The following is a 27,964-nucleotide window of genomic DNA, read 5'->3' as shown; positions in this document are numbered from 1 at the left end:
AGCATAAAGCTGTTAGGGGTTAGGCATTAGTCCCGGACGAGTGTTTTCTGTCATGTTTCTTTTTAGTTGAGTGTTGTCCCTTCCTGTATGACAGAATCATTCTGCATGTGACTGATGACCGTGGAAGTTGTTCATCTTACTTGATTGCTTGTTGGAGAAAAATCCAATTTTTGTTTTGTTGGGCGAGCTTGTAAAAATATATTGACTTCTAAGGATTATCTCACTTCAAATTAACCAGAGTAGATCATGGTTCTCTTCAAAGCCTTTTTAATCTATTACTGCAGAATATTTTTTTTCAAACTTTAAACTTCTTATTTTGTATTGGGGTATAGCCAATTAATAATGCTGTGGTAGTTTCAGGTGAACCTGAAGGGACTCAGCCATACATAGACATGTATCCATTCTCCCCCAAACCAGCCTCCCATCCAGGCTGGCACGTAACATTGAGCAGAGTTCCACGAGCTGCACAGATGGTCCTTGTTATCCATGTTGAATATAGCACTGTGTCCATGACCTTGCCAAACTCTGTAACTATCCCCTCCCCGCCTCTGGCAACTGTAAGTTCCTAAGTCTCTTTCTGTTTCGTGAGTAAGTTCATTTGTATCATTTCTTTTTAGATTCCACACATAAGGGGTGTCGTACTGTATTTCTCCTTCTCTGACTCTTCACTTTGTGAATCTCTCTAGGTCCATCCATGTTGCTGCCAATGACATTATTTCATTCCTTTTTATGGCTGAGTAATATTCCACTGTATATATGTTCCACATCTTCTTTATCCATTCCTCTGTTGATGGACACTTAGGTTGCTTCCATGTCTCGGCTATTGTAAACAGTGCTCCTGCAGAATATTTTTATAGTGTCCTTTTGAATTGAAAAATAGGGCATGTTTGATGCACATTGGGCTCTGTTTCACTGAAATATAACTACCTCCTAGTGAATCCGCACGCATGGACCTGGGCCCTTTCACTCTTGTATCCTGGGGATGTGGTACAGGCCTCACTCACAGTAGGTGTTCAGTGAAGGGATGGCTAGTGAGGAAGTGACCTATTGTTTGGTCCAAAACAAGGGAAAGAAACGAACATCACACTCGACAACACTGAATGTCTATCTCTTAATCTAATAACACAGTTGATGATGAGTCCTTTTGGACCAAAGGAAATAATCACTCAAGGGCTTAGGATAGTCCCAGCCCCTCTGGGTCACTGCAGAGATTCAGGATCAGGCCACAGGGCCCCATATAAAGGTAACCACTTAGCAGAGGTTAACTGATCACTTGCCCTGTGCTGGCCCTGCAGTCAGTCATCACGCAGGCCGCACACACATGTCGGTGGTCAGCGTCCCTTCATGTGGCACCAGACCAGCTTCATGAAAGGGATTTCAAGTACCTGTGATCTCCTTTCAGGAAGAAACCAATGCTGCTTGTGCATGGTGACAAACGGGAAGCAAAGGCTCACCTCCTCGCCGAGGCGAAGCCTTACGGGAACGTCACCCTCTGCCAGGTAAGCTGCTTATAGCCAGCCAGGAAGGGAACTGGACCTTCAGTGTGTCCACCCTCCTAATGCAGGAATCCTCTCTCCAGCATCACCAACAGACGTCTGTCCAGCCTTGGCTGAAATACTTCTGAGGTCGCCTGTCCTATCCGTGGGTAACCCTCATGGTTGAAAGCGTTTCCTCTATGTTGACCCATTTTCTCTGTAATTAGGCAGGGTCTCCAGAGAAGACCTGTGTGTTTGAATTTGTAGAGACATTTACTTTAGAAGAGCTGGCTCACATGATTGGTTGGGCTGGCGAGTCCAACATCAGCAGGGTAGGCTGGACACCTTGAGAAGCGTTGATGTTACAGTTTGGGTCCAAAGACCAACTAGAAACTGATTCCCTCTTCCTTGTGGGAATCGGTCTTTTAATTTTTTTTTTCTCTTAACAACTTCAACTGACTGACTAAGACTCACAAACATTCTGAAGGGTAATCTCCTTTCCTTCCAGTTCACTGATTTAAATGTTGTTGTTCAGTCACTAAGTTGTGTCTGACTTTTCGTGACCCATGGACTGTAGCGTGCCAGGCTCCTCTGTCTTCCACTGTGTCCTGGAGTTTGCTCAAATTCATTGATTTAAATGTTAATCGCACAGCATGTCACCAGGCATCTGGGCACTGTGGCCTGGCCGTGGTGACTCGGCCTTCCTTCCCTGCCCTCCGCCTTGGTCCTCGTTTCCCCTCTGGAGTTGCACAACCCCCTGTTGGTGTTTGAAGGCATCTGTTTTGTCTTCCTAGTTTTCTCATCCAGGTTCCAGCATTTGCTTTCTTCTCTGGACCTGGAACATCAAGGGTCCCCTTCTTTCCCCACGCTGCCAGTCCGCTGGTTGGCATCTGTTTTGTCCGTGGCCCTCTGGAACCAGAGGATTCAACGGGGAACAGGTTCTCTGGAGTCAGTTCAGTGGCAGTTTCTGTGAGGCAGCTTCACACTGGTAGTTTTTAGTGTGACCACCTACCTAACTTAGGTTAGCTGCCATTGACGTTTTACCCACAGCCCTTAGATCCTTTTTAAAGAGTTTTTTTTTTAATGTGAACCATTTTTGAAGTCTTTATTGAATTTGTCACAATATCACTTCTGTTGTTTATGTTCTGTTTTTTTAGACAGCAAAGCTTGATGAGATCTTAGCTCTCCAAACAGGGATCAAACCCACACCCCCTGCACTGGAAGGCAAAGTCTTAAGCGCTGGACCACCCGGGATGTCCTGCCCGTGGTTCTTTTCCACAAGAATCACCTGATCCTAGAGAGACTCAGACTGCAACCCAGCCTGTTAGAAAACTGCCTTGTGCGTCGCACAGTGCATGTGATTCAGGCCCCGTGAGCGGCAGTCACTGGTCTCAGAACAGGCTTGGTTTGCTGGGACCAGAGCGAGAGAAGGCTGTTGCTTCTTTCCTGTTGCTGCTTGGTCGCACCCAGCTCTTTGCCTCCCCATGGGCTGCAGCACGCCAGGCTTCCCTGTCCTTCACTGGCTAGAACTACCCCATGGGCTGCAGCACGACAGGCTTCCCTCTCCTTCACTGGCTAGAACTACCCCGTGGGCTGCAGCACGCCAGGCTTCCCTGTCCTTCACTGGCTAGAACTACCCCGTGGGCTGCAGCACGCCAGGCTTCCCTGTCCTTCACTGGCTAGAACTACCCCGTGGACTGCAGCACGCCACGCTTCCCTGTCCTTCACTGGCTAGAACTACCCCGTGGGCTGCAGCATGCCAGGCTTCCCTCTCCTTCACTGGCTAGAACTATCCCGTGGGCTGCAGCACGCCAGGCTTCCCTGTCCTTCACTGGCTAGAACTACCCCGTGGGCTGCAGCACGCCAGGCTTCCCTCTCCTTCGCTGTCTCCCAGAACTAGCTCGGACCTGATGCCATCCAACCGTCTTGTCCTCTGTCGCCCTCTTCTCCTGACTCAACGTTTCTGTTTCTATTTCCCTGTAATTTTGTCCTGATACTTTCCAGTCAGTCCATGGAAATACAGTGTGACCAATGAGTCTTGGAGTTTCCTTTGGACTCATTGTTTTAGCCTCCATGTCTAAAAGGGTCTTTTTATCCGTGGCATTTTTAAGAAGCAGGGGTAGCAAGGAATTAAGAAATGTTGATGATCTTCCTGTGGCGGTTCTGAAGTGGCTGGTGAACATGCACCTTTTCCTGTTTGAGCAGGCGGGCCAGTCCATTCCTGAGCAGCTTGATGAGTGAATCTTTCATGGCCCTTTTCTCTCCTGGCCAATAGCTTAGTGCAGTTGACTCAGGATTTCTGCTCTTGGAGTACAGAGACAAGGGTAAATTACATAGAACCTGACTGTTTTTATTTTCCAGTTACTTTCTAATGTCCTTTTTCCTCCATTCATACGAGATTAAAGAATTCCAGCTCCCAAGTGTTTTATCATTCTTCAGCTGTAGAATATTAACTATGTGTGTATGTGTGTTATTTTAAAGACAAAAACAGTGTGAAATCCCAATCTGATCAATTTTAAAACCCATATCACAACATTTTTTTCTGTGATTTAACTCACTGTACTTTATGTAGTTGGAGTTTTAAATCATCCCATCTCTAACCATCCTGTTTAGGCTCACCTTCTGCATAAGATCCTCCTTTGATGAGCAGTTGCCTAAAATCTGTTTTGCATTTGTTTCCAAAGACAGCAGAGCTTAAACTGAAGTAGGATAGCACTTACAATGAGCAGAAATTAAATGACACAGGAATCCTAACAACCAGCAATAAAATTGAAGGAAATACAAAGTATTTTTTCACATGTACTGAAAAGTTTAGGAGAGGTGGTAGTGTGCTTCAGGGAAGCCACTAGAGGGCGTAACAAGCCCTGTCTTCCAAACCTGTGTTCAGTTCAGTAGCTCAGTCGTGTCTGACTCGTTGCATCCCCATGGACTACAGCACACCAGGCTTCCCTGTCCATCACAAATTCCTGGAGCTTATTCAGACTCATGTCCATCGAGTCAGTGATGCCATCCAACCATCTCATCCTCTGTCATCCCTTTCTTCTCCCACCTTCAGTCTTTCCCAGCATCAGGGTCTTTTCCAGTGAGTCAGTTCTTTGCATCAGGTGGCCAAAGTATTGGAGCTTCAGCATCAATCCTTCCAGTGAATATTCAGGCTTGATTGCCTTTAGGATGGACTGGTTTGATCTCCTTGAAGTCCAAGGGACTCTCAAGAGTCTTCTCCAGTACCACAGTTCAAAAGCATCAATTCTTTGGCGCTCAGCCTTCTTTATGGTCCAACTCTCACATCCATACATGATTACTGGAACTACTCTATACAAAATAGATGACCAACAAGGACCTACTGGATAGCACAGGGAACTATACTCGGTATTTTAACATAATAACCTGTGAGGGAAAAAAATCTAAAAAATATGTACGTATATACACACATACGTACTATGCACATATATAGACACAAAAGAGCATATATACACATATGTATGTATGTGTGTAGAACTGAGTCACTCTGCTGTACTCCTGAAACCAGTACAAGATTGTGAGTCATCTCTTCTTCCATTAACAACAACAAAGACGTGAATTACTCCTTCCTGCCCACTCTTCTGTGGCCAGATCAGCGTGCTGATCTGTGAGACCCCAAACCCTGAGTTTGTGCGGGTGGTGAATGCGGCCACCTGTCCGTGAGCATTGCCATGATGGGCTGTGTTCTTGCCTGTGTACTCCAGGTGCCCGGCGCTGCCCCCGGCAGACAGGGCCGTCTGGAGAGAGTGGGCGGGGGTGCACGCTGACTTCAACAGCACTTTCTTCCGTTTGTAGAGCGCTTACTCCATACAGCTCCTTTTCCTAACCACTCTAAGTGTACTTTTCCGATTTATTCCTAACAACTCCCAGAATCTTTTAGCAATATTCTTATTTCAAAGAGGAGAAAGACGAGGTTTAGAGAGTCAAGTAGTTTTCCAAAGTTACACAAAGCTGTGAAGAAAGGACTTGGGTCTGTCTGTACACCGAATTCCTAGCTACTAAGCTATTTTTGACATCTCTGTTTAACTTTTTCATCTTGAGGCGTATTCTGCTTAATTAAGGTCTTGCTACTCCAGTACTCTTGCCTAGAAAATCCCATGGACGGAGGAGCCTGGTAGGCTGCAGTCCATGGGGTCGCTACGAGTCAGACATGACCAAGTGACTTCACTTTCACTTTTCACTTTCACACATTGGAGAAGGAAATGGCAACCCACTCCAGTGTTCTTGCCTGGAGAATCCCAGGGACGGGGGAGCCTGGTGGGCTGCCGACTATGGAGTCACACAGAGTCGGACACGACTGAAGTGACTGCAGCAGCAGACTACCATAAAATGTTTTACTCCCTCACCTACCCCTCAGTTTGTAAAATTATCGTTTTGTAACATGTAAACGGATATAATGTATTATCTTTACTTTCAACACTTGCTGTTAAAAATACAAGAAAACTTTGTTTTAGCATTGTAATGTCTCCATATCACCACTACTTTCAATGTTTCTTTAAAATATGCTTGGAAAACTTATTTTATTGGGTGTACTTGTATGAGCCAAATGTCTAATTCTAAAACTTTGCATAGAATCTCATTTGTTTTTGCTAGTTTTCCAACAACTAAAAAAATTCTGCTTCTCGCTTCTAATTACTGTAATTAAAAATGCAGTATATATTGAATCATTCTGGGTAACTTAAAAAAAGTTGTTTTTAAAATAAGCCTCACTGATCTGCAGAAGCCCTGGTACGTAAAAAAAAAAAAAAAAGAAAATAAGCCTCACTGGATGCTGTTATTGTAAAGGCTGTCTTGGTGATCAAGGGCTTGCCCACTGGAGGGCAGTAAAAACTTAAAAAAATTGACCTGAATCTTTTCTAATTTTGATTTCAATAAATACGGGTATTGTTGAGGTTTTTGTTTGTTTTTAATGACCTGTTTTTTATCCTAGGCAAAGTTGGATATTGCATTTGGAACACACCACACGTAAGCAATTTTTATGAAATGGGGGAGGATATGAGTTTAAAAGATCAAATGATGCTCTTCAGAAATCACTCTTAAAAGGGACTCACATGTGATGATTTTGTTGAGGGAAAGCAGTCAGTTAGGAAGTAGGGGAAATGGAGTTTTTCCTAACAGTCTTGAGACCAGGTACCAGGAGGGTGGCTCTGGACATGAAGGTCTGAATCTGTGGTGTGGTTTTCTGCTCTCTGCTCAGGACTTTCCTTACAACCACCCGGTGGGGTGGAGGCGAGGATAGGTTGTGGTCCGTGGTCATAAGTGACTGACCGTAGACGTGGCCGTCACATGTCTGAAGATTCCACTGCTTTAAAGAAAGCCTTGTGATTTTTGTAAGATTCTTAGTTGCAGCAAATAGAACATTGTTAGGTCGGCTCTGTGCTGTGAATAAAAGAAGAACTATTTTGCAAGAAGTTGTCAGCCTAAGAGACTGGCACCTGTCCCTGCTTTAAAACATCTCAGAAAATTCTTCTCGGGCAGTGTCTGAGACAGTGCAAGCCACAGGCGGAGAACCTTTTCTCTTCCTATGTGACACACACCAGCTTGACTCCTGTTTTAGTTGCGTCTTAAAACTTTGATGGAGCTCTTTCACATAATTGGTTCTCTAGCGGAGAAAAGAATAAGACGTGGTTACCTTCATTTCAGTGTCTTTGCAAATCAAGTTTATCTAGAAATACGTCACGCTCTGAGTGTGACAGCCTCATCGTGCTTCTGGACCAGCAGTGGAAGCAGTCTGCCTGCTGCTTCAGGCTGGCCCCTTTGGGCACCTGCCCCTCCTTTCCCTCAGGCAGCACGGAAACTCGCAGGTGGGAGTGTTAGCTCGAGTCTTGCAGTGACCACTGTTTTCCTGATGGAGGCCCAAAACGAGGGCATGCGTTCATCTTTGCTTTGTACGCGTAAAGCTGTATTCTCCAGTCTGTTTGCAAAAGAAGCCAGAGCAGAAAGCCATGAGCCACGTTGTGAAAGGACGCCTGTCCACCCCACCTCGTCTGGTTTTAGGTGCTCTTGTGTAAGCGCTGCCGCATTTTCCAATGCGCCCAATCGGCAGCTGTACTGATGGAGGGGTTGCGGGTTGTTGAGAGTTATCTCAAGCACCTACGTCGCTGGGGAATCAATCCTTCTTTACATGGCTTAGAGCTCACAGAGGCTAATTTCAGCCCAGGATACAAAAAGCACTGAATAGACGGGACAGGTGTCTTGGGCTCACACAGCTTCTCCACGGGAGACGCTGGTGGGTGGCAGCAGTCAGCTGTCCTGGGTCGACATTCTGCCCGGAAAGGGTCCCACCGGATGGACCCTTGTCCCCCACCCTTAGCTGGAATTCAGCCTAAATACCTTCCTGATTCAGAAGTACATTCAGCAAACCCTTCAGTCTCGTGGACCCTGGTTCGCTAGGCCTGCAGTGCTGGGTTCCTGGTCGGGACACACGTTCCAAGCCGACAGTCAGCTTGTCTCGGGCACATTCATACTGCACACTTAACTGTGTTAGCAAGTAGTCTTGGGAGAGCCTGGGGCCCGGAGGGACTGAGTGCCGGCCCGGCCTGGGTCTGACACAGTAACACATGAGGCAGTAGGGCTCTCCTTTTCTTTTTTTTTTTCCAAAAAATTGCTTGGTTCTTTGTCTTCATTTAATAGATTGGAGCCCCCAAATCAATAGGCAGTTTTCCTCCAGTTAGTGTTGGAGACAGGACTAGAACTGTTTTTTGTTTGTTTGTTTGTTTTTTACTTAGGTTCTTAGTTTACTTTGTTTTTTAAAGTTTTTTATTTTATCTATTTTTAGTTTTTAATTTTTTTTTTATTTTTGGCCATGTGGCATGTAGGACCTGTGTCCCCTGTAGTGGAATTGCAGTCTTAACCACTGCACCTCCCGAGAATTCCCTTAATTTACTTTTGTTGCTTCCTCACTGGTAAAATTAAGTCTGTTTCCTTTGGCCCATCCCCCCGGCCACACACACACACGGACACACACTTTGCAAGTCCATTCCTCCTTTCGCCACCAACACGGGCATTTTACGGGTTAAATTCAGGAGGGTTCCTTATTCAGAGTGGCAAGTGCCTGGGGAAGTAATGGCGGCAGAACCATCCCTCACTCCATAGTGTGTAGTTTCCATCTTGTTAAAATGCCAGTATCTTGTAGGAGATTGAGCTCATGTCTCAAGATTACGCCCATTGCTCATTTTAAAATGTGCTAAAAATTATTCATTAAATATCTGTTATGCTCTTGGAGCCCAGCTTGAGGGGATGTAAAGCGTTCTGGGATAGGCTGGCTTCTGTCCTTGCAGCTTTCAGTCTTTGGGTGAGAGAGGCAGACAAACATGAACCAGCACTGGAGGCAGGCCTCCCCGCTCCTGGTGATGGGGGCCCCCCCAACAGAGTGGGGCTGCGTGGCGACCCCACGGGACGTCTGGGGTCACACGGTCTCACCGCGCCTGTGTCGCGGCGGGTCTGGCAGTGACCAGACACGGCCATGTCCTCCGGGAGCTCACGGTGCTCTTGGCAACAATGAACACGCTCCATCCATGTTTCCCAGGTGCCCTGTCGTCCTAGGACATAGCTCGTAGGGCTTTAGAATGCCAAGGCTTCTGGTGGTCCCAGAGCTGGGAGCGAAGGCCCCTCCCAGGCCCCGAGAATCCACAGCTGGGAAAAGCAACAGATATGGCCGGTAGCCGGGCGCAGAGCCCAGGGTGGGCCTGCCGCCCCTTCGGGCTGTAGCAAGCCCTCCTCTGTCCCCTCAGGATGCGGTCCCCTCTCTTACCTGGGCTGCCCCAACCCAGCCTCGTCCGCCCCTGCCCAGAAATGTGAGGTAGCTACAGCCCACCCCCCACTGGGGAAGCCATGCCCAAGGAGCGCTGCATGCAAGACATGTAATCCCAGTAAGCGCTGCTTCTGGTTCACGTGAGACCCTGGATGCTGCTTATGACCTCTCCCAGCCACGGAGTCTGCACTTGCATTATAAAATGGGAATGATAGTGCCTCCTCTGGATTAGGTGGGGTTTAGCATGAGTCAGACATGACTGAGCGACTTCATTTTCCTTTTCACTTTCACACATTGAAGAAGGAAATGGCAACCCACTCCAGTGTTCTTGCCTGGAGAATCCCAGGGACGGCGGAGCCTGGTGGGCTGCCATCTGTGGGGTCGCACAGTCAGACACGACTGAAGCGACTTAGCAGCAGCAGCAACATGCTAGCATTAGGTGCCTGGCACATAAATTGCTGTTGTTCAGTCACTAAGTTGTGTCTGACTCTTTGTAACCCCATGGACTGCAGCATGCCAGGTTCCTCTGTCCTTCACTTTCTCCTGGAGTTTGCTCAAATTCAGGTCTGTTGAGTCGGTGATGCCATCCAACCTTCTTATCCTCTGTCGTCCCTTTCTCCTACCTTCAATCTTTCCCAGCATCAGGGTCTTTTCCAATGAGTCAGTTCTTCGCACCAGGTGACCAAAGTATTGGAGCTTCAACTTCAGCATCAGTCCTTCCAGTGAACACTCAGGACTGATTTCCTTTAGGATGGACTGGTTGGATCTCCTTGCAATCCAAGGGACTCTCAAGAGTCTTCTCCAACACCACAGCTCAAAGCATCAATTCTTCGGTGCTCAGCCGCCTTTATGGTCCAACTCTCAAATCTATACATGACTACTGGAAAAACCATAGCTTTGACTATATGGACCTTTGTTGGCAAAGTAATGTCTCTGCTTTTTAATACGCTGTCTGTGTTTGTTATAGTTTTCCTTCCAAGGAGCAAGTGTCTTAATAAATGCTCCACAGATATTAGCTTGCTTTCCCCTGTCAGGGAACAGCTTCAAATGTGAGAAACATCGCTTTTGCTCTCTACACAGCTTATTAGATAATATGCAGGTCAGCATTCCTCCACAGAGACCTCATTTTGTGTGTTTTTATCGATTTTTAACTCTGACCATCTTGGGAAATGCCACTTGGTCTATGAAAAGATTAACATGGTCCCCTTAGAGCACTTCTTGGTGTGTTTAATAGGATTCACTCACAGTGTGTGATTTTCCCTGTAAATGATGCCTTGACTAATGGAAATATTTGTAAAACTTACATCTTGAATTCATAACTGGCTTATTGTTAATTACAACTAGCTACTAATTTGGCAACTGTGTATGTAAATTTGTCGAGGTTTCAGGGCACACATCTCATAAGTGGGAAGAAGATTGTCTCAACAGCTGTCTTTCTCCAGCTTTGCATTAATTTACTGTGTGCTAGCTTAGATTAACGGAGAAGGCAATGGCAAGCCACTCCAGTACTCTTGCCTAGAAAATCCCATGGACGGAGGAGCCTAGTAGGCTGCAGTCCATGGGGTCGCTACGAGTCAGACATGACTGAGCGACTTCACTTTCCCTTTTCACTTTCACACATTGGAGAAGGAAATGGCAACCCACTCCAGTGTTCTTGCCTGGAGAATCCCAGGGACGGGGGAGCCTGGTGGGCTGCCGTCTATGGGGTCACACAGAGTCGGACACGACTGAAGTGACTTAGCAGCAGCAGCAGCAGCAGCTTAGATTAAATTCTTTTTTTTTTTTTGGCAAGAGCTAAATCTTATTCTCTGTTTTTATATGCTTTTATATGTTTTTTAATGCTAACCCCATTCTATCTAAATAGTATTCAGATTGTTGTTTTTTTGAGTGGTTCATTTTTTTTCCCCAGGTGTAAACTGACTTCCATCAGTAAACATTAAGTAGCATTTTGGCCTCAGTGGAAATAAAGCAGAAAGGAAATACTGCCTTGAGTAAATCTCTAGCCGGGTGTGGGGGAGAGAATTTAGGTTCCTGAAATAATTAGAAAACTATCGAGAGGCCAAGAATCATCTCGTAGCAGATGACGAAGTAAAGCAGGGCGTTGAAGCATAGAGAGAACGCACACATGGAATGCTTTAAGTTAAGCAAAATGCGTATTGCGTTTCATTATCACAGCAGCCCTGTAGAGTGAACAGAGGTTTGGTCCTTCATGTTACAAGTGAGGAAACGAGGCTGAGGGACACAGAGTGACTCGGGTGTTCAGCGCTTCCTTGGGCTCAGATGGCTTCCAAGTGATGAACAGAGGTGCTTAGGTCTTCCAACCTCAGATGGGAACCTCTTATCTGTGTGCTGTTCCCGCTCCTCTCACTGGAATTCAACTAAGAGAAATTAGTCTGATGACTGGGGAAGCCCCATCTGCAAGAAATGAATCTCAAGAGCTGATTTGAGTCAAGGGAGAATAAAAGGCAAGACTCACCTCCAGCCTAGGTTCAGGCTCGAGACAAGTCTGGTGTCTGTGGAGTGTGAAGAAAGAGGAGTGGTTCCTGGTTCTCACTTCCCTCTGCTGTAGCAGGGGCCCCAATAAAGCCTTGCCTGAAGGAAAAAAAAGATCAGTCTCTTGAAAATGAAGCATCTTTCAAACTTAAACTGCAACGCACAGTAGGAAATGTATTTATTTCAGTCTGCCACACACATCCACACTGGTAAGTGCTGAAACCAGAGTTTCATGAGCCTGCACTTACCTATGCAGTGTACTCTTGAGTTGCTAATTTGTTCTGTTGCAGTCTTTTGTTTGGTTTTGGTTTAACGCTAGGTAGCCACAGCATAGCACAAGGGTGTGACCGGACCCTGAAAACCCCGAGCGAGCAGGTTGTCTCATCCCTCACAGTGACGGGCGATGCAGAGTTGATGATAAGGGGCCAGATGGAGCGGGAGGGGCCTGCGGTGCCAGGTCTGGCCCCGCGGGCGGGCTGGAGCAAGAGTTCATTTCAGTCATCCACACTCCGAGCATTTTGAAAGGTGGCTTTCCGCCTGTCACTTGAGCAGACTTTGATAGTGTCTAGAGGAAACAGAGCCTATGAAGTGTGGATGATGTAAGAGTTCTTTAACCTGTTGCATTTGCACTGGAAAGGTGCTTTGCGAGTACTGTTAACGCTGCTTGTTCCCTTTTCTGTTTCTAAAGGAAAATGATGCTTCTGCTGTACGAGGAAGGCCTCCGGGTTGTCATACACACCTCCAACCTCATCCGTGAGGACTGGCACCAGAAAACACAGGGGTTTGTAAGGCTCTGGTCATTTCATGGTGGTTGTCGCCTCTGCTATCACACAGCCCTTCTGAATGTGAAAGGCAGTCTTTTTCCCAAGCCAGGGCTCTCTTGTCCCTCTATCCCTCTCCTTCCCCACCAGAGCGGGCATTTGAGCTCCTGTCCCCCCTGCCTGGTAGTTTTCCTACAGACACGTTCCTGTGTCCCATTTAAGATACACTTGCAAACCATCCTGTTCTGATGGGGCGGGTCCAGGGTCGCGGGGTAGATGGTCCCTAAGAGCCTTGGCTGCTGGGCTCCTGATCCACTGAGTTTCCGGTTGACAGTTTTGCTGTCCTCAAGCTTCTAAGCTGCCAGTTGAGTTTTGGACCCGTGAATCATCTGTAGTAGTGTAATGTTAGTCACTCAGTCGTGTCTGACTCTTTGTGACCCCACAGACTATAGCCCACCAGGCTCCTCTGTCCATGGGATTCTCCAAGCAAGAATACTGGAGTGGCTTGCTATTCCCTTCTCCAGAGGATCTTCCTTACCCAGGGATCGAACCCAGGTCTCCTGCATTGCAGGCAGTTTCTTTACTGTCTGAGCTATAGGGAAGTCATCTGTAGCCCCATCTAAATAGGAAATGAAATTGACATAGCTTGTTCTTAGAGGAACAGTAACTAAAATGATTTGTCGAGTTGGCCGTACGTCTCCTGTGGCTCAAAGAATCCCACCCATGGCTCTCTGGCTCCTTCTGGAGTGTGGAGGCAGCCCAGCTTCCTTAGGCGTCTTTGACTTGGCTGCTGTGGGGAAGGGATTAAAGGTAAAGGGCTTAGGTGTTCATTTTTTTCCTTTATTTAAAAAAAAAATGTTTTTTAATGTACTGACTAGGTGTAGCTTAACATCGTTCAGAACTCAAGTGGTATAAAATCACCCTCAAACTTCTCTCTGCTGGCCCCCAGGAAAGGGGGTGCTGTTAGTCTAGATTCTACTCTGTCTGATACTTTACAGTTTCATGTCCTGAGTTGTAATTTTTTTAAAAAACATTAAAAAATTTTTTTTGTGTGTAATCTTATTTCATAGTCTGCCTATCATGGCCCTGTGGATTCTTTCTTCTCCTAAAGGGATTCCATCCGTCCTTTTCACCTGCTTCTTGGTCCACCTGTGCATGTCTCAGTTTTAAAATAATCTGGCCCGGGGCAGTTTCTGTCCTTACTTTGTCAAAGGGTAAAGATGTCTCACATCTTGATGTCCTGGTTTAGAAAGTCGTCTCTCATGTTCATCCTCCAGAACCGTTCTTGTGAGTGACCCTCTGATCCAGGAGGAGCCCCCCCCCCAACCCCGTCCTGCAGCTCTGAGTTGCTGTGGGGAGGAGAGACTGCCCCCACCCATCCCACCCAACATGGTCCTGGTACACGCAGGAGCTGAGGGAGCCCCAGAGGGGTCACCAAGCTTGCCCAGAGTGACACGGCCAGGTAGCAGCAGATCCCGGTAAGAACCTGGACTCCTCTCCTGGTCTCATGTGTTACCCATCGTGCAAGGTGTTGACTTTAAAAAAAATGCACACCATGAGAGCTGTGAGTCAAGTTTATTTGGGGCAGGATGAGGACTATAGTCAGGAGACGGCATTTCAGATAGCTCTTCAGAGGCTGCTCCAGAAAGGCAGGGGGAAAGTCAGTATATGTGTGATTTTGGTCAACATGTGCATGCCATCAAGCACATTTTTAACAGAAGGTTTATGCTAGTTTCATGAAGGTTACTGCGACTCAGGAGAAGCAGGTGTCACCGTGAAGGATTTTAGGACTTTTCTAGGTTCAAGGAGATACAAGAATTGGGCTCTTAAGATCAGCTCCTGAAAATATCTAACTCTCTGAAGGCCTGTTCTGCCAGTTTTCCCCAAGCACATGGCGCCTCATTTCTGCTCTCCACCCTGGCCTTCTTTCAGGGCGTGTTGAAAGGCAGCCGCACATTAGGTGTAGCGGGCAGGTGCCAATCTGTGGTTGACAAAGGGGTCTCCTTGAGGTGGGGAAGGAAGGTGTGACAGGCCAGCCTGCTGGGAACACGTTCAGAGCTCAGGAGACGCCCGGCCAGGATTCTTGAGGTTCTGACAGCCTGCCTCTCAGTCTCCTTTGAGGGCCTCCAGCGAGAGAGGAACGGGCAGTTTCTGTTGTGGCTTCCCAGGCAGGACTGGCAGGAGGAGCCACCGGAGGGGAGACCGGCAGACGCGGCTCCTGCCTGCTGAGGCCGCTTTCTGCTGGGCCCTGTTCATTACCTCGTGGGCATCTTTGTGAGGTAGGACTGCTAACTCACCTGGTTTTGCAGCTGAAAAAACTGCAGAGGAGCTTTGAAGCCATATTTCTCTGTCATCTGCGAGGGACCAGTTCACAGAAGGACTGGCTTTAGATGTGGTCGTTTGCCATTCGTGGGTATGACATAGAGGTTTTGGCAAAGTATACCGACAAAGAATCGATGAAGTTAAGAGATGTCAGTAAAGTTTTTACCGATTTATTTGAAAGCCTGAGGTTAGTGTTCATGTAGTATAACTCAGTGTAGACTATACCTCATTCCAGACACCAGATATGGGGTATATATGTATATATGAAAATAAGTTTGCTATTGAAAGCATATTTGCACATACATTTTTTTCTTAAAACAGATAACTTTTATTTTCCACTTGGCTAAAGAGCTGCATTGACATGCGTTTGGGCAGAAGCTTGCTGGGGTTATCACTGTGTGCTATTAGCAATTAGGAGTAAAACTGTTGTCATCAAGTCTTTGAAAGCAGTATAGGGACTTAACTGGTGGTCTAGTGGCTATGACTCCACATTCCCAGTGCAGGGGGCCTGACTCCTGGTCAGGGAACTAGATACCACATGCTGCAACTGGGAGTTAGCATGCCACAACTAAAAATCCCACATGTTGCAACTAAGACCCAGCGTGGCCAAATAAATATTTAAAAAAAGCAGTGTGGAGCTGAGAAGGTAAGCGGGGGGATAAGCAGGGAGGGTGAGTGAGTGGGGGAGCGTGGAGGGGTCGAGTTGGGAGAGGCAGGCAGAGGCCAGGCCTTCCTGGGTCTAAAATTCACAGTGAGCTTTTCAAAAAGAATTCTGGGTTTGATGAGAACCATTGTAGTGGTCCAGTCACCTTTGTTCTGTATTTCATAAGGATGACCTCGGGCATCCCAGGTGGTGCTGGAGGTAAAGATGTAGGACACCCGAGAAACACGGGTTGGCTCCCTGGTTGGGAAAATCCCCTGGAGAAGGGCACGCAAACCCAGAGCAGCGTTCTTGCCTGGAGAGCCCCATGGACAGAGGAGTCTGGCGGGCTGCAGTCCACGGGGCCACAGAGTCGGAGATGACTAAAGCGATTGAGTGCTCACATACACACGGGCGGCCATACTAGCAGGTGGAGGGAGGCGGTGAGGACTCACCTCCGCAAGGTGAGTGCCTGGTTACAGAGAGAGCACTGTGGCCAGCTCTGCTCCTGACTGTTCATGGTGGTTTTCTGTTTCCATTCCAGAATATGGTTGAGCCCCCTGTACCCCCGCATTGTCCATGGGACCCCCAGATCTGGAGAATCGGCCACACACTTCAAAGCTGACCTCATCAGCTACCTGGCAGCTTACAACGCCGGCCCTCTCAAGGAGTGGATAGACACCATCCAGGAGCACGACCTCTCAGAAACAAAGTAGGACAAACATGGCCTCATAGCGACTCGGGGGCTTACCTTGAGAACCACGTGAGGTCTGGAGGGCAGTGGAAGGACACTGGGCTGTCCTTCAGGAAGTGGCAGAGCAGGGCCCATCCCTGTCGGCACCTTCTGGTCCTCAGGTGCTGGGGTGGAGGCTCGGGGCCCTCCCCACTCACCTGAGTCCCCACCGGAGTGCCTGCTCTGAGTTCTTTGATTTCCACCCCGTGGGGGTCCCACAGGGTGCTTGAAAATGATTTTAAGTGTCAGTTAACTGCTCGGAGGAGGCATCTCAAGAAGGCGGGTTGGCTTTTGGAGTATTTCACGCTTACTGTTAGTGTTTGTGTATATTTTGGGGTCCACACATTACTCAGTTCTCTAACTTGTGTTTTGTATCGTTTTAGTGTTTACCTTATTGCCTCAACCCCCGGACGCTTTCAAGGAAATCAGAAAGATAATTGGGGACATTTCAGGCTTAGGAAGGTAATAAAATTTTTACTATTTAAAACAATTTATTTTATGTTCACTCCTATTTCATTTATAATTGGTCTATTTTGAAAGCAGCTTTATAATATCTCTAGCACAACTCTGGGCAAGCATTAGGCACTTGAAATTAATTATCTAATTATAGTTTCCATTAATTACTTGCATTTTAAAATTTTGTCTCATTTATAGGTTCAGAGTTAACAGATCTAAATGGCAAAAGCATATGGACGATTTTTAGTTTTTTTATTTCTTGTAATAAAGTTAATTAGAGACTTTGTATTTGTGCAGGTAGTTTTTGCTCAGCATGTGAAGGATTTTTTTTTTGTCAAGGATTTTTCACACAGAAACAGAAAATAGTGTTGAGCAAAGACCACAACTGAGCTATGATGTGTTTTGTTTGCTAAACCAGTGCCCTCGGAATCGTAATTGTGAGAATGGCATTTGCCGCTGGCATGAAAATAAGCCAAGAAAGATCTCTAACAAAAGAAAACAAGCAGCAGGTTAAAGCTTCAAGTTTCCTCTCTCTCGCTAGGAGTCAGTTTACCTTAGTAAATTCCCAACACGATTTCCTAAAAGACCCTCTTTTTCCATAGATTATTGGTGCTGTGTGAGAATTCCCCTTGGCCGATGACAATTTTTAATTTCCCATTTTTAAGTGAGACCACAGCTGAAAGCAGGCAGGGTCTCAACACCACCATCTTTCTATCTTGAACTCCGGAGCAGGGGAGTTCCACAGGCTGGATAGTGAAAGTCGCTTAGTCGTGTCCGACTCTTTGTGACTCCGTAGACTCTATGCTCCATGGAATTCTCCAGGCCAGAATACTAGAGTGAGTAGCCTTTCCCTTCCCCAGGGATCTTCCCAACCCAGGGATCCAACCCAGGTCTCCCACATTGCAGGAGGATTCTTTACCAGCTGAACCACAAGAGAAGCCCAAGAATCCTGGAGTGGGTAGCCTATCCCTTCTCCAGCAATCTTCCTGACCCAGGAATTGAACCTGGGTCTCCCGTATTGCTGGTGGATTCTTCACCAACTGAGCCACCGGGGAAGCCCACATGCTGGATAAGTGCACACCTTTGTGAGTTGATACCCACAGCAGGGGCCAAATCCTGACTCGGTCACAAGCCGAGTGACTTTGACTTGCTCCCACCCTCTTGACCTCTATAAAATGGCCATAATGGCAGCACTTCCCTCACAGAATCGTGTAGAGGTTGAATGAGGAAAGGGGGGCAAAGCGCGTATTGATTGTTCAGTAAGCACTTGCGGGGTTTAGCTTGTGGGATGGTGGTTCCGAAAGGCCGGGTGATCACACACACTTGTGCAGGATCCCTGTCTCACTGAAAGCGGAGTAGCCTCTTATCCCAGTTTGCGACCCCTTTGCACAGTCAGGAGCTTGTGCTGCATCACAGTGCCTTCCAGTAAAGCGGGCCTGATCAGAAGTCCCCCCTGCTGGGGAAGAGAAGCCCACGACTTGGGCCACGGTGCTGTGGCTGATCGAGGACGGAGCCCAGAATAGCAGCCGAGTCTTGTGATTGTCGACTCCATGCTACTCCCAGGGTGGAAGTTGAGAACTGTTTGGGCCCTTTGGGGAAGTGTGTTTATAAGTATTAATGCCTGCTCAGTGGTAAGGTGGAGAAGGAAATGGCAACCCACTCCAGTGTTCTTGCCTGGAGAATCCCAGGGACGGCGGAGCCTGGTGGGCTGCCGTCTATGGGGTCGCACAGAGTCGGACACGACTGAAGCGACTTAGCAGCAGCAGCAGTGGTAAGGAGAATAACACATACACCCTGAACAAGGCATCTGTCAGATTATGAGCTCCACTGGAGCAGGAACTGTGGCTTATTTTTTTTGTAGTCTCTAGCCTCTAGGAAGGCACTCGGCACAGGTTTAAGGAGAAAATTCTCAAGCGTTTTCTGACTTGTTTCTGCAGCTTTGCATAAATATCAAACAAAGCAGGAAATGCAGGTTAGTCTTCCCCAGGGCTTAAGGTGGTATGTATATATGTAAATATATCCTCTTTCATTTATAGAGCATCACAGCTGCCCAGAGCCCAAGCCTTTTTCAAATGATAGGAGTCAAATTAAATAATTTTGGAAGAGAAATTCTTTTGTCCACTTCATTAAAATAAAATATTTTCAGTATTTAAAAATATTTCCCAAAGGATTAACATATATACTCTACTATATATCAAGTGGATAACTAATAAGGACCTACTCTGTAGCACAAGGGACTTCACTCACTTCCCTGTAATGACCTCCATGGGGGAAAAGTCTAAACGAGAGTAGAGACGTGTGTAACTGATGCCCTTTGCTGAGCACCTGAAACTGACCAGCACTGTGTATCAGCTGTCCACCAGGAAACCGTTAAAAACAAAGTAAAATGTTTCCCAGAGAAGAAAAGCTGTATGTGGGTATGAAACAGCATTAACCATTTTCAACATTGCCTTGTGAAGCAGGCAGTCCAAAGACAGAAAACCGTGCTCTGAGCTGTCACTGTTTTTCTCTCCACGTGATCAGACTAACTCTAGCATTCATCTTTGTTCTCTCTCAGCTTCTAAAAGAGCACGCCTCACCCATACCTAAAGCAGAGTCTTGGCCGGTCATAGGCCAGTTCTCCAGCATTGGCTCCATGGGGGCAGACGAATCTAAATGGTTGTGTTCTGAGTTTAAAGAAAGCTTGGTGACCCTGGGCAGGGAAAGCAGGACCCTCGGAAGTGCTGTTCCTCTCCATCTGGTGAGTGCCCCTCCTCCCCGACGTCACTGTTCTTACCCTCTGGTCCAGGAGGAGAGTCAGATCTGTCTTCTTCGCCACAGAAAGGGGTTTCATTCCGTGGTTCGGGGATGGAAGACATTGAATGCAGTGCGGTTAGCACTGCCGTTTGTAATCCAGTCTCCTGACAGCGTCTGGTGCCGGGAGCCTGCTGCTCTCTTCCAAGCTCTGTCACAGCCACAGACTAGCCTGCAGATTCCCCAGTCCTTTCGGTTGTCAAGCCAAGGAAAAAATTTTTGATAAAGCATTGCCAGCAGAATTACAGGTGTTATTAATTATTTAGAGACATTTGAAGTAAGAATTAGTTTTACATTCAGTTCAGTTTTCTTTTGGTATTTCAGAGGAAAAAGTACTCTTTGAAATGTAATTTTCTTTCATTGACTGTAAATGCTTTCTGTAGTTTAATTACTAGAAGTTCAGTAGTTTTCAATAAAATGGGAACTTTTTAACATTTAAAGCACGTTTTCTAAGTCTTGAAGTATTATTTCTAATTGAGATTTTCATCTTCATAGAAACTAAACTTCTTTCCTTTTAACACGCATGGATAGTTTCTTCAACATGATGCGTTCTAAGTGTTGTTGTTTTGTTTTTAGATCTATCCTTCAGTGGAAAATGTGCGGACCAGCTTAGAGGGATACCCAGGTAATTGTTGGGAGGACTGTCCCAATTGTGTTTTTGTGTGTACATTTCATAAATACCCTGGAAACTTTAAAACAAGTAATAAGAATGCCTTCCTCCTTGAGGTCAGAAAGGTATTGATGAGAAATTTGGAGATTATTCTCTCTTAGCTGGATAAGGATCATTGAAGTATTCTTTCTTAACTGGATATCTTTAAAGTAGGTGCTGGATTCCAAAGGTGATGCCACACAGTTGAGCAATTTGAGTGCTATTTAATCCTCACAGTAGCCCTGAGCGATTGATCCTTTTACCAAAAAGATTGTTCTCCCCTCTGCCACCAGTAGGTTGGTTGTCCGGATAAGACATCCAGATAAAACCAGCTTCCGCCACAGCTCCGTGCTATGCCTTTTTCTAATGACTCCCTCTCCCCCCACATCCCCCCCGGCCTAAAGTACTACGTGGTTCCTCCAGATTTGAATTGCAGATACAGATAATGTTGAGGGTCTGGAACTGAGGCTTAATGATCCTGAGAGGAACTCTTTGGTGTGATGTGGTTTAGTTGATGTAGCCGGTCTCTCCAGGGCTCATCTGCAAACCCCAGGACTGTTCTGTAGGCGTCTTTCAGTCCTGTCCTCCAGGTCCCTTATGTCGGTGCTGGGCACTGAACTTGTTTGGAGTTCAGCAACCCCCAGGTAGTGTATTCAGGAGGTATAACCAAAATCCCAAACGGTATATGTGTGTGCTAAGTCGCTTCAGTCATGTCTGACTCTCTGTGACCCCATGAACTGTAGCCCACCGGGCTCCTCTGTCCATGGGATTCTCCAGGCAAGAATACTGGCTTCTGATTGTGTTTCCACTTGGAAGTGTATCTTTATTCTCTCTGTAGGACTATGGCTTTTAGGATTCATTTTTTAAAATGTAATGGTCTACTGAACATTTTATTTTAGTGATCCTTGGTTATTGCATTTGAAGAATCTTTGTATCTAGGACAGAGTCTCTCTGGAAATATCAATGTAAAAGGTGAAGGAGGCAGGAGAACCAGGCTTTCATCCTAGTCTCCCCTCTCCCGAGTGTCCTGGTCTTGGACGCAAAAAAAGACACACGAGACCTCGTCTTGCAAAATGTGTCTCAAGTTGTCCCACCTGCACGAGGACAGCAGGCTGGGCTGGGACTCGTCCTCTGGTCTCTCCTGACATTTCAACTCTGCTGTTATAGATGTTAAAGCACCACCACCCCCTCCAATGCGTGAACATCATTTTCTCTTGAGACAGTCAGTGTTTACTATTTGGTATGCACCCTAAGAAGGGGATGGCCGCCCGCTCCAGTGTTCCTGCCTGGAGAATCCCAGGGACCCATGGACAGAGGAACCTGGTGGGCCACAGTCCATGGGGTCTCACAGAGCTGGACACGACTGAGCGACTAACACTTTATGTACTTCTAAGAAAGGAAACCCCATTGAGAGAACAAACCTAATGCAGGTATAGATGTTTCCTTTCAAAGAGCTGTTCCATAAGATGAAATAAATAGTGGCTTCTTTAACCACTCTATATAGATTTTCTTAATGAGGGTCCTCAAACTGTAGTCAATAATTTTTATTTGTTTGCTTTATTTCTTTTATTTTAAAAGCTGGGGGCTCTCTTCCCTATAGCATCCAGACGGCAGAGAAACAGAATTGGCTTCATTCCTATTTTCAGTAAGTAATCCGGTTAGAATGCTGCTGTTCTTCTTTCAAGTAAAATCAGAATGCTGTCTGTCTGATTTTCTTTAAAAAAAAAAAGCTTTACATAATATGGCTGTATTTTTAATCTATTTATGTTAGTGATAGAAAACCCTTAAAGTTATAAACATTTCTTGGAATTGGTTTTTAATACCAGAGTCTAATTTATCTCTGTGAGGTTCCTGTTTAAATATTGGCATCTAAAGAAAACAGAGAAGTGACAGAACATGTTGGGAAATTTAGAATTTACATAAGCAGGGTTTTAGTTCATATTTCCAAAATATGCCATCCTCTGTGTACACATTCACGCACTGGGAAGCTGGAGGCTTTCTGAGGGGAGAGTCCACGCGCCTCCTCCGGGGTGCACGGCAGCCCTTGGCTCGCTGCACGGCCAGCCAGTGGCCGAACGCTCAGGCTGAAGGGATGCTCTGCGTCCTCTGCAGCCGCCCACCCTGCGTGTTCTCCGCCAGCTGCAGTCTCACCCTGGCTTCAACAGGCACTTAAGCTGGAACCAGAAACAAAGCCAGATTGCATTTCAGTAGCTATAGTCTGGGAATTCCCTGCTGCTCCAGTGGTTAGAACTCCTTGCTTTCACTGCCAGGGGCGTGGGCTCAGTCCCTGGTCAGAGAACTCAGATCCTGCACGCCGCCCACGGCACGGCCAGAAGAAGCAGCTCTCAGTCTAATTCAGTCATCCTGGAGCCTTTCCTTAATGCTTTCTTTGGAGGTGTTTGATTTCATCTTGCAGAGGACATTTCTTCAAATTGAGCCCCTTTGAGTATTGTGTTCTTACAAGCAAATTTTGGTTTTTTGTTTTTAAGTTTTGTTCATTTATGTATTGGCCGCCCTGGGTCTCTGTTGCCACAAGCAAGCTTCCTCTCTTGTTGCGGAGAGGGGGGATACTCTCTAATCGCAGTGCATGGGCTTCTCATTGTGGTGGCTCCTCTCATTTCGAAACACAGCTCTGGGGCGCATCAGCGTCAGGAGTTGCAGCTTGAGGGATCAGTGGCTGTGGCCCAAAGGCGCGATGGTTTGGCGCACGTGCTCCGTTGCCTCATGGCATGTGGGATCTTCCCACAGCAGGGGTCAAACCCGTGTCCCCCGAATTGGCAGGTGGATTGTTAAGCACTAGACCACCAGGGAAGCCCCACAAGTGAATTCAGTGATCTAATAGTGACTCTCCCGAATCCCAGTCTCACTCCTCCAGACCTTCTGCTCCTTTGAGGGGCCGTCCTCTTCCGTGCATAATTGAGGGTTCTTGCCTCATGGTACAGGTCTTCTTTTTCCCGTGAGACCTTAGTCCCCAAAATGCTGGAAACTTAGAAACCAAGCTTAGACATAGGAACATCTGCATTTGACTGGGATATTTCTGAATTATCCCCGTGCTCTTCGGCATTCCATTTTGATATTCATACCGTTTGTATTTTTTCCATTTTGTTCATTCAGCAAGCATGTGGTGAGCCTTTGCTACTCAGTAGTGTGCTCTGAGAACACAGTTCCTGCTTTTAAAGAAACAAGGTGTGCTTACACGCAGTTAAGCACAATAGAAATAGTACGTGTGCATATGTATGTGTGTATTCCTAACAAGATGCGAGGACCATGTACCTACAGTTGACGGTGCTTTTCACAGCTGGTATTTTCTACGTACCTCCATTCTAAAATGAACATGTGTTATTCTGTTAGCTCAGCAGAATACGGGAAGTTATCACAGGTCATATCACAGAGAACAGTGTACTCAGTTTTTTTTACACATCAGCGTTTTGCTTCTCATACAGTTTTCTCACATTAGGACTGTGATGACCGTTTGTTTTCTGACTAGTGATTTGTGCCTTTTCCATCACTAGCAAGTGGTCAGCTGACACCTCAGGCCGCAGCAACGCCATGCCACATATTAAGACATACATGAGACCCTCTCCAGACTTCAGTCAGATTGCTTGGTTCCTTGTCACAAGGTACGAGTTCTTATATTCTTGATGGGAGAAATTGTTAAAATGTATTTGCAACTCCTGTTAAAAGGACTGAATGCACTTCCAGAAAGTGGTTCTGTGAACCGTCCTTTGTTTTCTCTTAAGTGTGTATGTGTCTTTGTGTCTTTGTGATTTGTTGTTTAGTTGCTAAGTCGTGTCCACCTCTTGTGAAAGTGGTGGCTGCCTTTGGGGGTCCTTGTGAGAGGTAAGCGACAGAGCCCAGTGCTGGGGACAGAAGGACCCGGGACATGCGAGGCCATGATCACACCTGTTCAAGCTCCACCCTCGAGGCCATGGAGGATGGCCAGGGAGACTGGTGCCCTTCTCCCTGCTGTGTGCCTTTAAAAAGAGAAACTGCTGCCTCTGACGAGGAGGGTGCCTGGGTATAGGTGTGCCCTGTAGATTCCCTGGGTGGAGAAGTCATCATCTAGGGCAGGAAGTGCCAAGGAGAGCAGAGGTGTAGAGGGCTTGTGGCCCCGCTGTGGGCGTCGAGCTCAAGCCCTAGCTGCTTCTGTGAGTGCAAAATTGTTCATTACTCCCCTGATTTCACTGTAAATAAAACACCCTTGGAAAAGCTAGGTTACTACCAGTATTCCTAGAATTAAAGTGATGAGAAATCAAGTTACAGTGCTACCCAGTCTTCCACAAAGTTAACCAACAAGAATATGAGTGCAGTCATCATGTGGATCCTTGAACAATCTCCAGAGGGGCCTGGATAGTCACAGACCATGTTTCCCTGTCAGTCACCTGTGTGCTCAGTAACAGTCTGATGTTAAATGTTAACCCAGGTGACGAAGTTGAGGGAGAAAAGACCTGGCTATTGACTCTGGTTCTGCCACTTCCTGATGCTGTGTGTGACCCTCGCTTCCTGTGTACTCTGATGATCAGTCAGTAGGGCTAGGTGAAGTAATCTGCTTCTGATTCTAAAACACCACCCTTGGAAGCGGTGCTGAGGGCCGGTCCATTGTACACCCCAAGGGCCACTTTATCACACAGCTCGTTATTTTGCTCTGTGTTGAGGCCCTCAGATGATGTAACATTTCCTTTGATCAGATCTGACAGGTTCTCGACCAGCTTGGGTAATAGGGCCCTGCCCATCGTGTTACTTTTTTACTCATCAAGGCTCTTACTGAAATCATGCCATTTTGCAGGAATGTTGAATTTGAAGGCTGTTCTTCCAACTTTGGTTAAAATTTCTTAACTTAGAATGTTTTTTCTCAAAATAGGGTCAAAACAAATAGAGAAACATATCAGTTATTGGGTAAAAGTGGTCTCGTCTAGCACCTTGGGTTTTTTTGCTGGGGAAACAGGTGCTCAGAGAAATTAAGCATTCAAAAGCGTGCAGCTCACCAGAAGGCCAGGAGGGAGGCTGTGCCAGTGAAAGCACTGCCTGGACTTTGCACATAACTGACTGTTGGAGACACTTCAAAGACAAGTCCTCGGTTTGGGGTGTGGCCAGTAGGGAGGTGGGAGGCGGTCACCTTCTAGAGAAGTCAAGAAGTAAAACTGGTTTTGGTGGGAGAATGGTCAGCTGGATTAGATTGACCTATTGTGGTGGGAAGGTTAAGTGGAATTGTCTGTGGGCGGTGTTGGAGTGAGAAGGTCAGCGTACGCGTAGTATGTTTTAGGGTTCTCTTTAGAACTGATTGTTGACACCTTGAGCCTGTGGATGGTTAGGGGAGAGTGGAGCTGGGGGTTGGTGCCCAGGAGGGGAGGAACAGACCAGGACTAAACATCACACCTCCCAGCTTCCCAAGCCTTCCCCACTGAGTTACGGAACAGCTGGCCACCATCCTCCAGAAGCATCTTCCTTCTGCTTCAGCACTGCTCTGCACTGTATTTTTGACATCGTAAACTTTAACCATTTCAGCATGTATTTATTGAGCACCCGCTTTGTGGCAGGCACTTTTCCAGATTCAGGGAGCACCATAATAGCACACAATCCTTGACTTATGGTAGTGAGAATTGCATAAAAACCAGGTTTATTTGTATGTATCAAATGATGATAGTTGCTATAGAGAAAAATAAAGTAGAAGAATAATTTAGGTGCACAGTTCTTTATTCAAAATCCTTGAGACGAGATATAGTTCAGTATTTGGAGCTTAATATGAGTACATATAACCTCTGTGTAATATCCAAAGCGTTGTTACAAGTAGCCTCACGTTATTTTAGGTCAAGTTTTGTCACCTGGTGAGCTCACAGAAAGAAGTTTTGCTAGTAAGTATAGTGAGTTGGGTAATAGCTTAATTCCCCAGTTGGTTTCAGTTGTTTTTAGATGTTCAAAGCTAACATGTGCTGCTTAGTGTTAAGTCGCTTCAGTCACATCCAACTCTTTGTGATCCCAGTGGACTATAGCCCGCCAGGCTCCTCTGTCCATGGGATTCTTCAGGCAAGAGTCTTGGAGTGGGTTGCCATTTCCTTCTTCAAATCTTCCCGACCCAGAGCTTGAATCTATGTCTCCTGCATTGGTGGGTGTGTTCTTTACCACTAGCGCCACCTGGGAAGCGCAGTGCTTATGCTGAGTTTCAGGCATTCTTCTAAAAAGCAGAGTCTATACGTACACACACACACACTCTCTCTCTCTCTCTCTCTGTTAAGTAGCCTGGCCCTCATGTACTAACCGCCGTGTCATGGCCAAAGCTACCCAGATGCCCATGCCTTTCTAAATATCCCCTTGGCTTGTCTCTCCTGCTGGCGGTGCTGTCACCTTTGCGAATAAATTCAGAACTTTGTGAACAACTGATTTATGAGTGCTACTGTTCTTTCCTTTACTGCATTTTCCTGTTTTAGAGTGATGAGGCGGGGTTGCACAGAGAACCATGGATTTTAGTCCAAGTGAAGGGGTAATGCCAGCAAATCCAGCAGTCCATCCTCAAGGGGCAGATATATTATGTTTTAAGACTCGGATTGTAGCGAAAGATAAATACATCATAAGCTGCATATATTTGACTCCCCCCACTTTTTTTTCTTGACACTTTACTACTTTGATCTATTGTTAAAACTCCATGTAATCTTGATGCTTGGGATGAATAAGTGCTTTCTATTAAAACAGTATTCTCAGAAAAAAATTATAGTAATAAGCAATATGGATGATAAGCCATGTGAATTTTTACTCTAATAATATGACTTTTAATAAGCCAGATTTGTACATCTAAAGAAGTGTTGCCCTTTAAAATGGTCACCTTGAGGAACTAGATATTTTATGAAAAGTACTGCCACCACTCACATCCTTTTGCCACTCTTCAGAGTTTCCTTCAAAGTGAGTTTCTATGGCACATTAAGAAGTCTTATTCTTAATAGATGTGCTTCTGTTCTGGGCCTTGTGACTAAGTGGCTGAAGGCAATTGCAGACTTATTATCTGGCAGTTCCTGTGGGTCAGGAGTCTGGCCATGGGTTGGCTGGTCCTCTGCACAGAATCACAGTGTTGATCAAGGCTACAAGCTCCTCTAAGGCTCAGGGTCTTCTTCTAAACTCACTGGTTATTGGCAGAATTCCATTGTTTGTGGCTGTAGGACTGCGGTTTCTGCTTTCTTGGTGACTGTGAGCTGTTGGCCATTCTCAGCTCTGAAGTGCTGCTTCTGGTGCCCTCCACGTGGTCTTCTCCATGAATAGTTCACAGTGTAGCTCGTTGCTTCTTCAAAATCAACGGGGTGGGGAAGAAAAAACAAAATCAGCAGGAGAATCTTAGTCCCCAGGAAGGGCCCAGTCCATCCTTTCAGACTTCACTTGATTAGTTCAGGCCCAGGATCTTCCCAAACCTTCTGATTAACTCAGAGGTCCAGGGATTAGTGACCTGATCATGGGAATGAAATCCCGTTGTATTCACACTGTTCACTCACACTCCAGGTGAGGGGATGAACCGGAAATGTACACCAGGGGCGAGGCTGAATCTTGGAGGCCACCTTCCAGTTCTGCCCTCCTCCGGCCTCAGTCATGACTCAGCTGGGTTCATCCGTCTGCTTCTCCGTCCTTGACTTGAAATAATTTCTTCCTGTTTTGAAAATTGAGGTTTGTTTTCCATAGTCAAGGGAAAGTCTCCTTGAGCATACTCACAAGACTGACCCTCAGACTCCCCCAGAGGCTGTGTGAGAAGTGCAGCCCCAGCATTATTTGGAGCCTAAAGAGGCAACTTGATTGGAGGGAGGTTCTGACCCTGCAGCACGATGGCTTTGGAGACCCCACTCATGTGGGTGGGTAGAGTTGCTAAAAAAAATGGTTATAAGTCTTATAAG

General features: G+C 46.4%; 1 protein-coding gene across 3 annotated transcripts in view; it reads left to right on the top strand.

The window, feature by feature from the left end:
* TDP1 (tyrosyl-DNA phosphodiesterase 1) overlaps positions 1–27,964 on the top strand; it is a 76,694-nt gene that overhangs the window by 10,946 nt on the left and 37,784 nt on the right. For all 3 annotated transcript variants that reach the window (XM_055435934.2, XM_055435933.2, XM_055435935.2), the window contains 9 exons: positions 1,403–1,499; positions 6,427–6,461; positions 12,431–12,523; positions 16,010–16,177; positions 16,582–16,660; positions 19,212–19,394; positions 20,024–20,072; positions 21,675–21,741; positions 23,609–23,716. In XM_055435934.2, coding sequence (XP_055291909.2) covers positions 1,403–1,499; positions 6,427–6,461; positions 12,431–12,523; positions 16,010–16,177; positions 16,582–16,660; positions 19,212–19,394; positions 20,024–20,072; positions 21,675–21,741; positions 23,609–23,716 — 879 coding nt within the window. The remainder of the gene's footprint in view (positions 1–1,402; positions 1,500–6,426; positions 6,462–12,430; positions 12,524–16,009; positions 16,178–16,581; positions 16,661–19,211; positions 19,395–20,023; positions 20,073–21,674; positions 21,742–23,608; positions 23,717–27,964) is intronic.

This window comes from Moschus berezovskii, chromosome 9 (assembly GCF_049115385.1).
Source record: "Moschus berezovskii isolate FMDL1 chromosome 9, NW_MosBer_1.0, whole genome shotgun sequence".
NCBI classification, from domain to species: Eukaryota; Metazoa; Chordata; class Mammalia; order Artiodactyla; family Moschidae; genus Moschus; species Moschus berezovskii.
The sequence above is the reverse complement of the archived record's forward strand: the minus strand, read 5'-3'. Positions and strand labels throughout refer to the sequence as shown.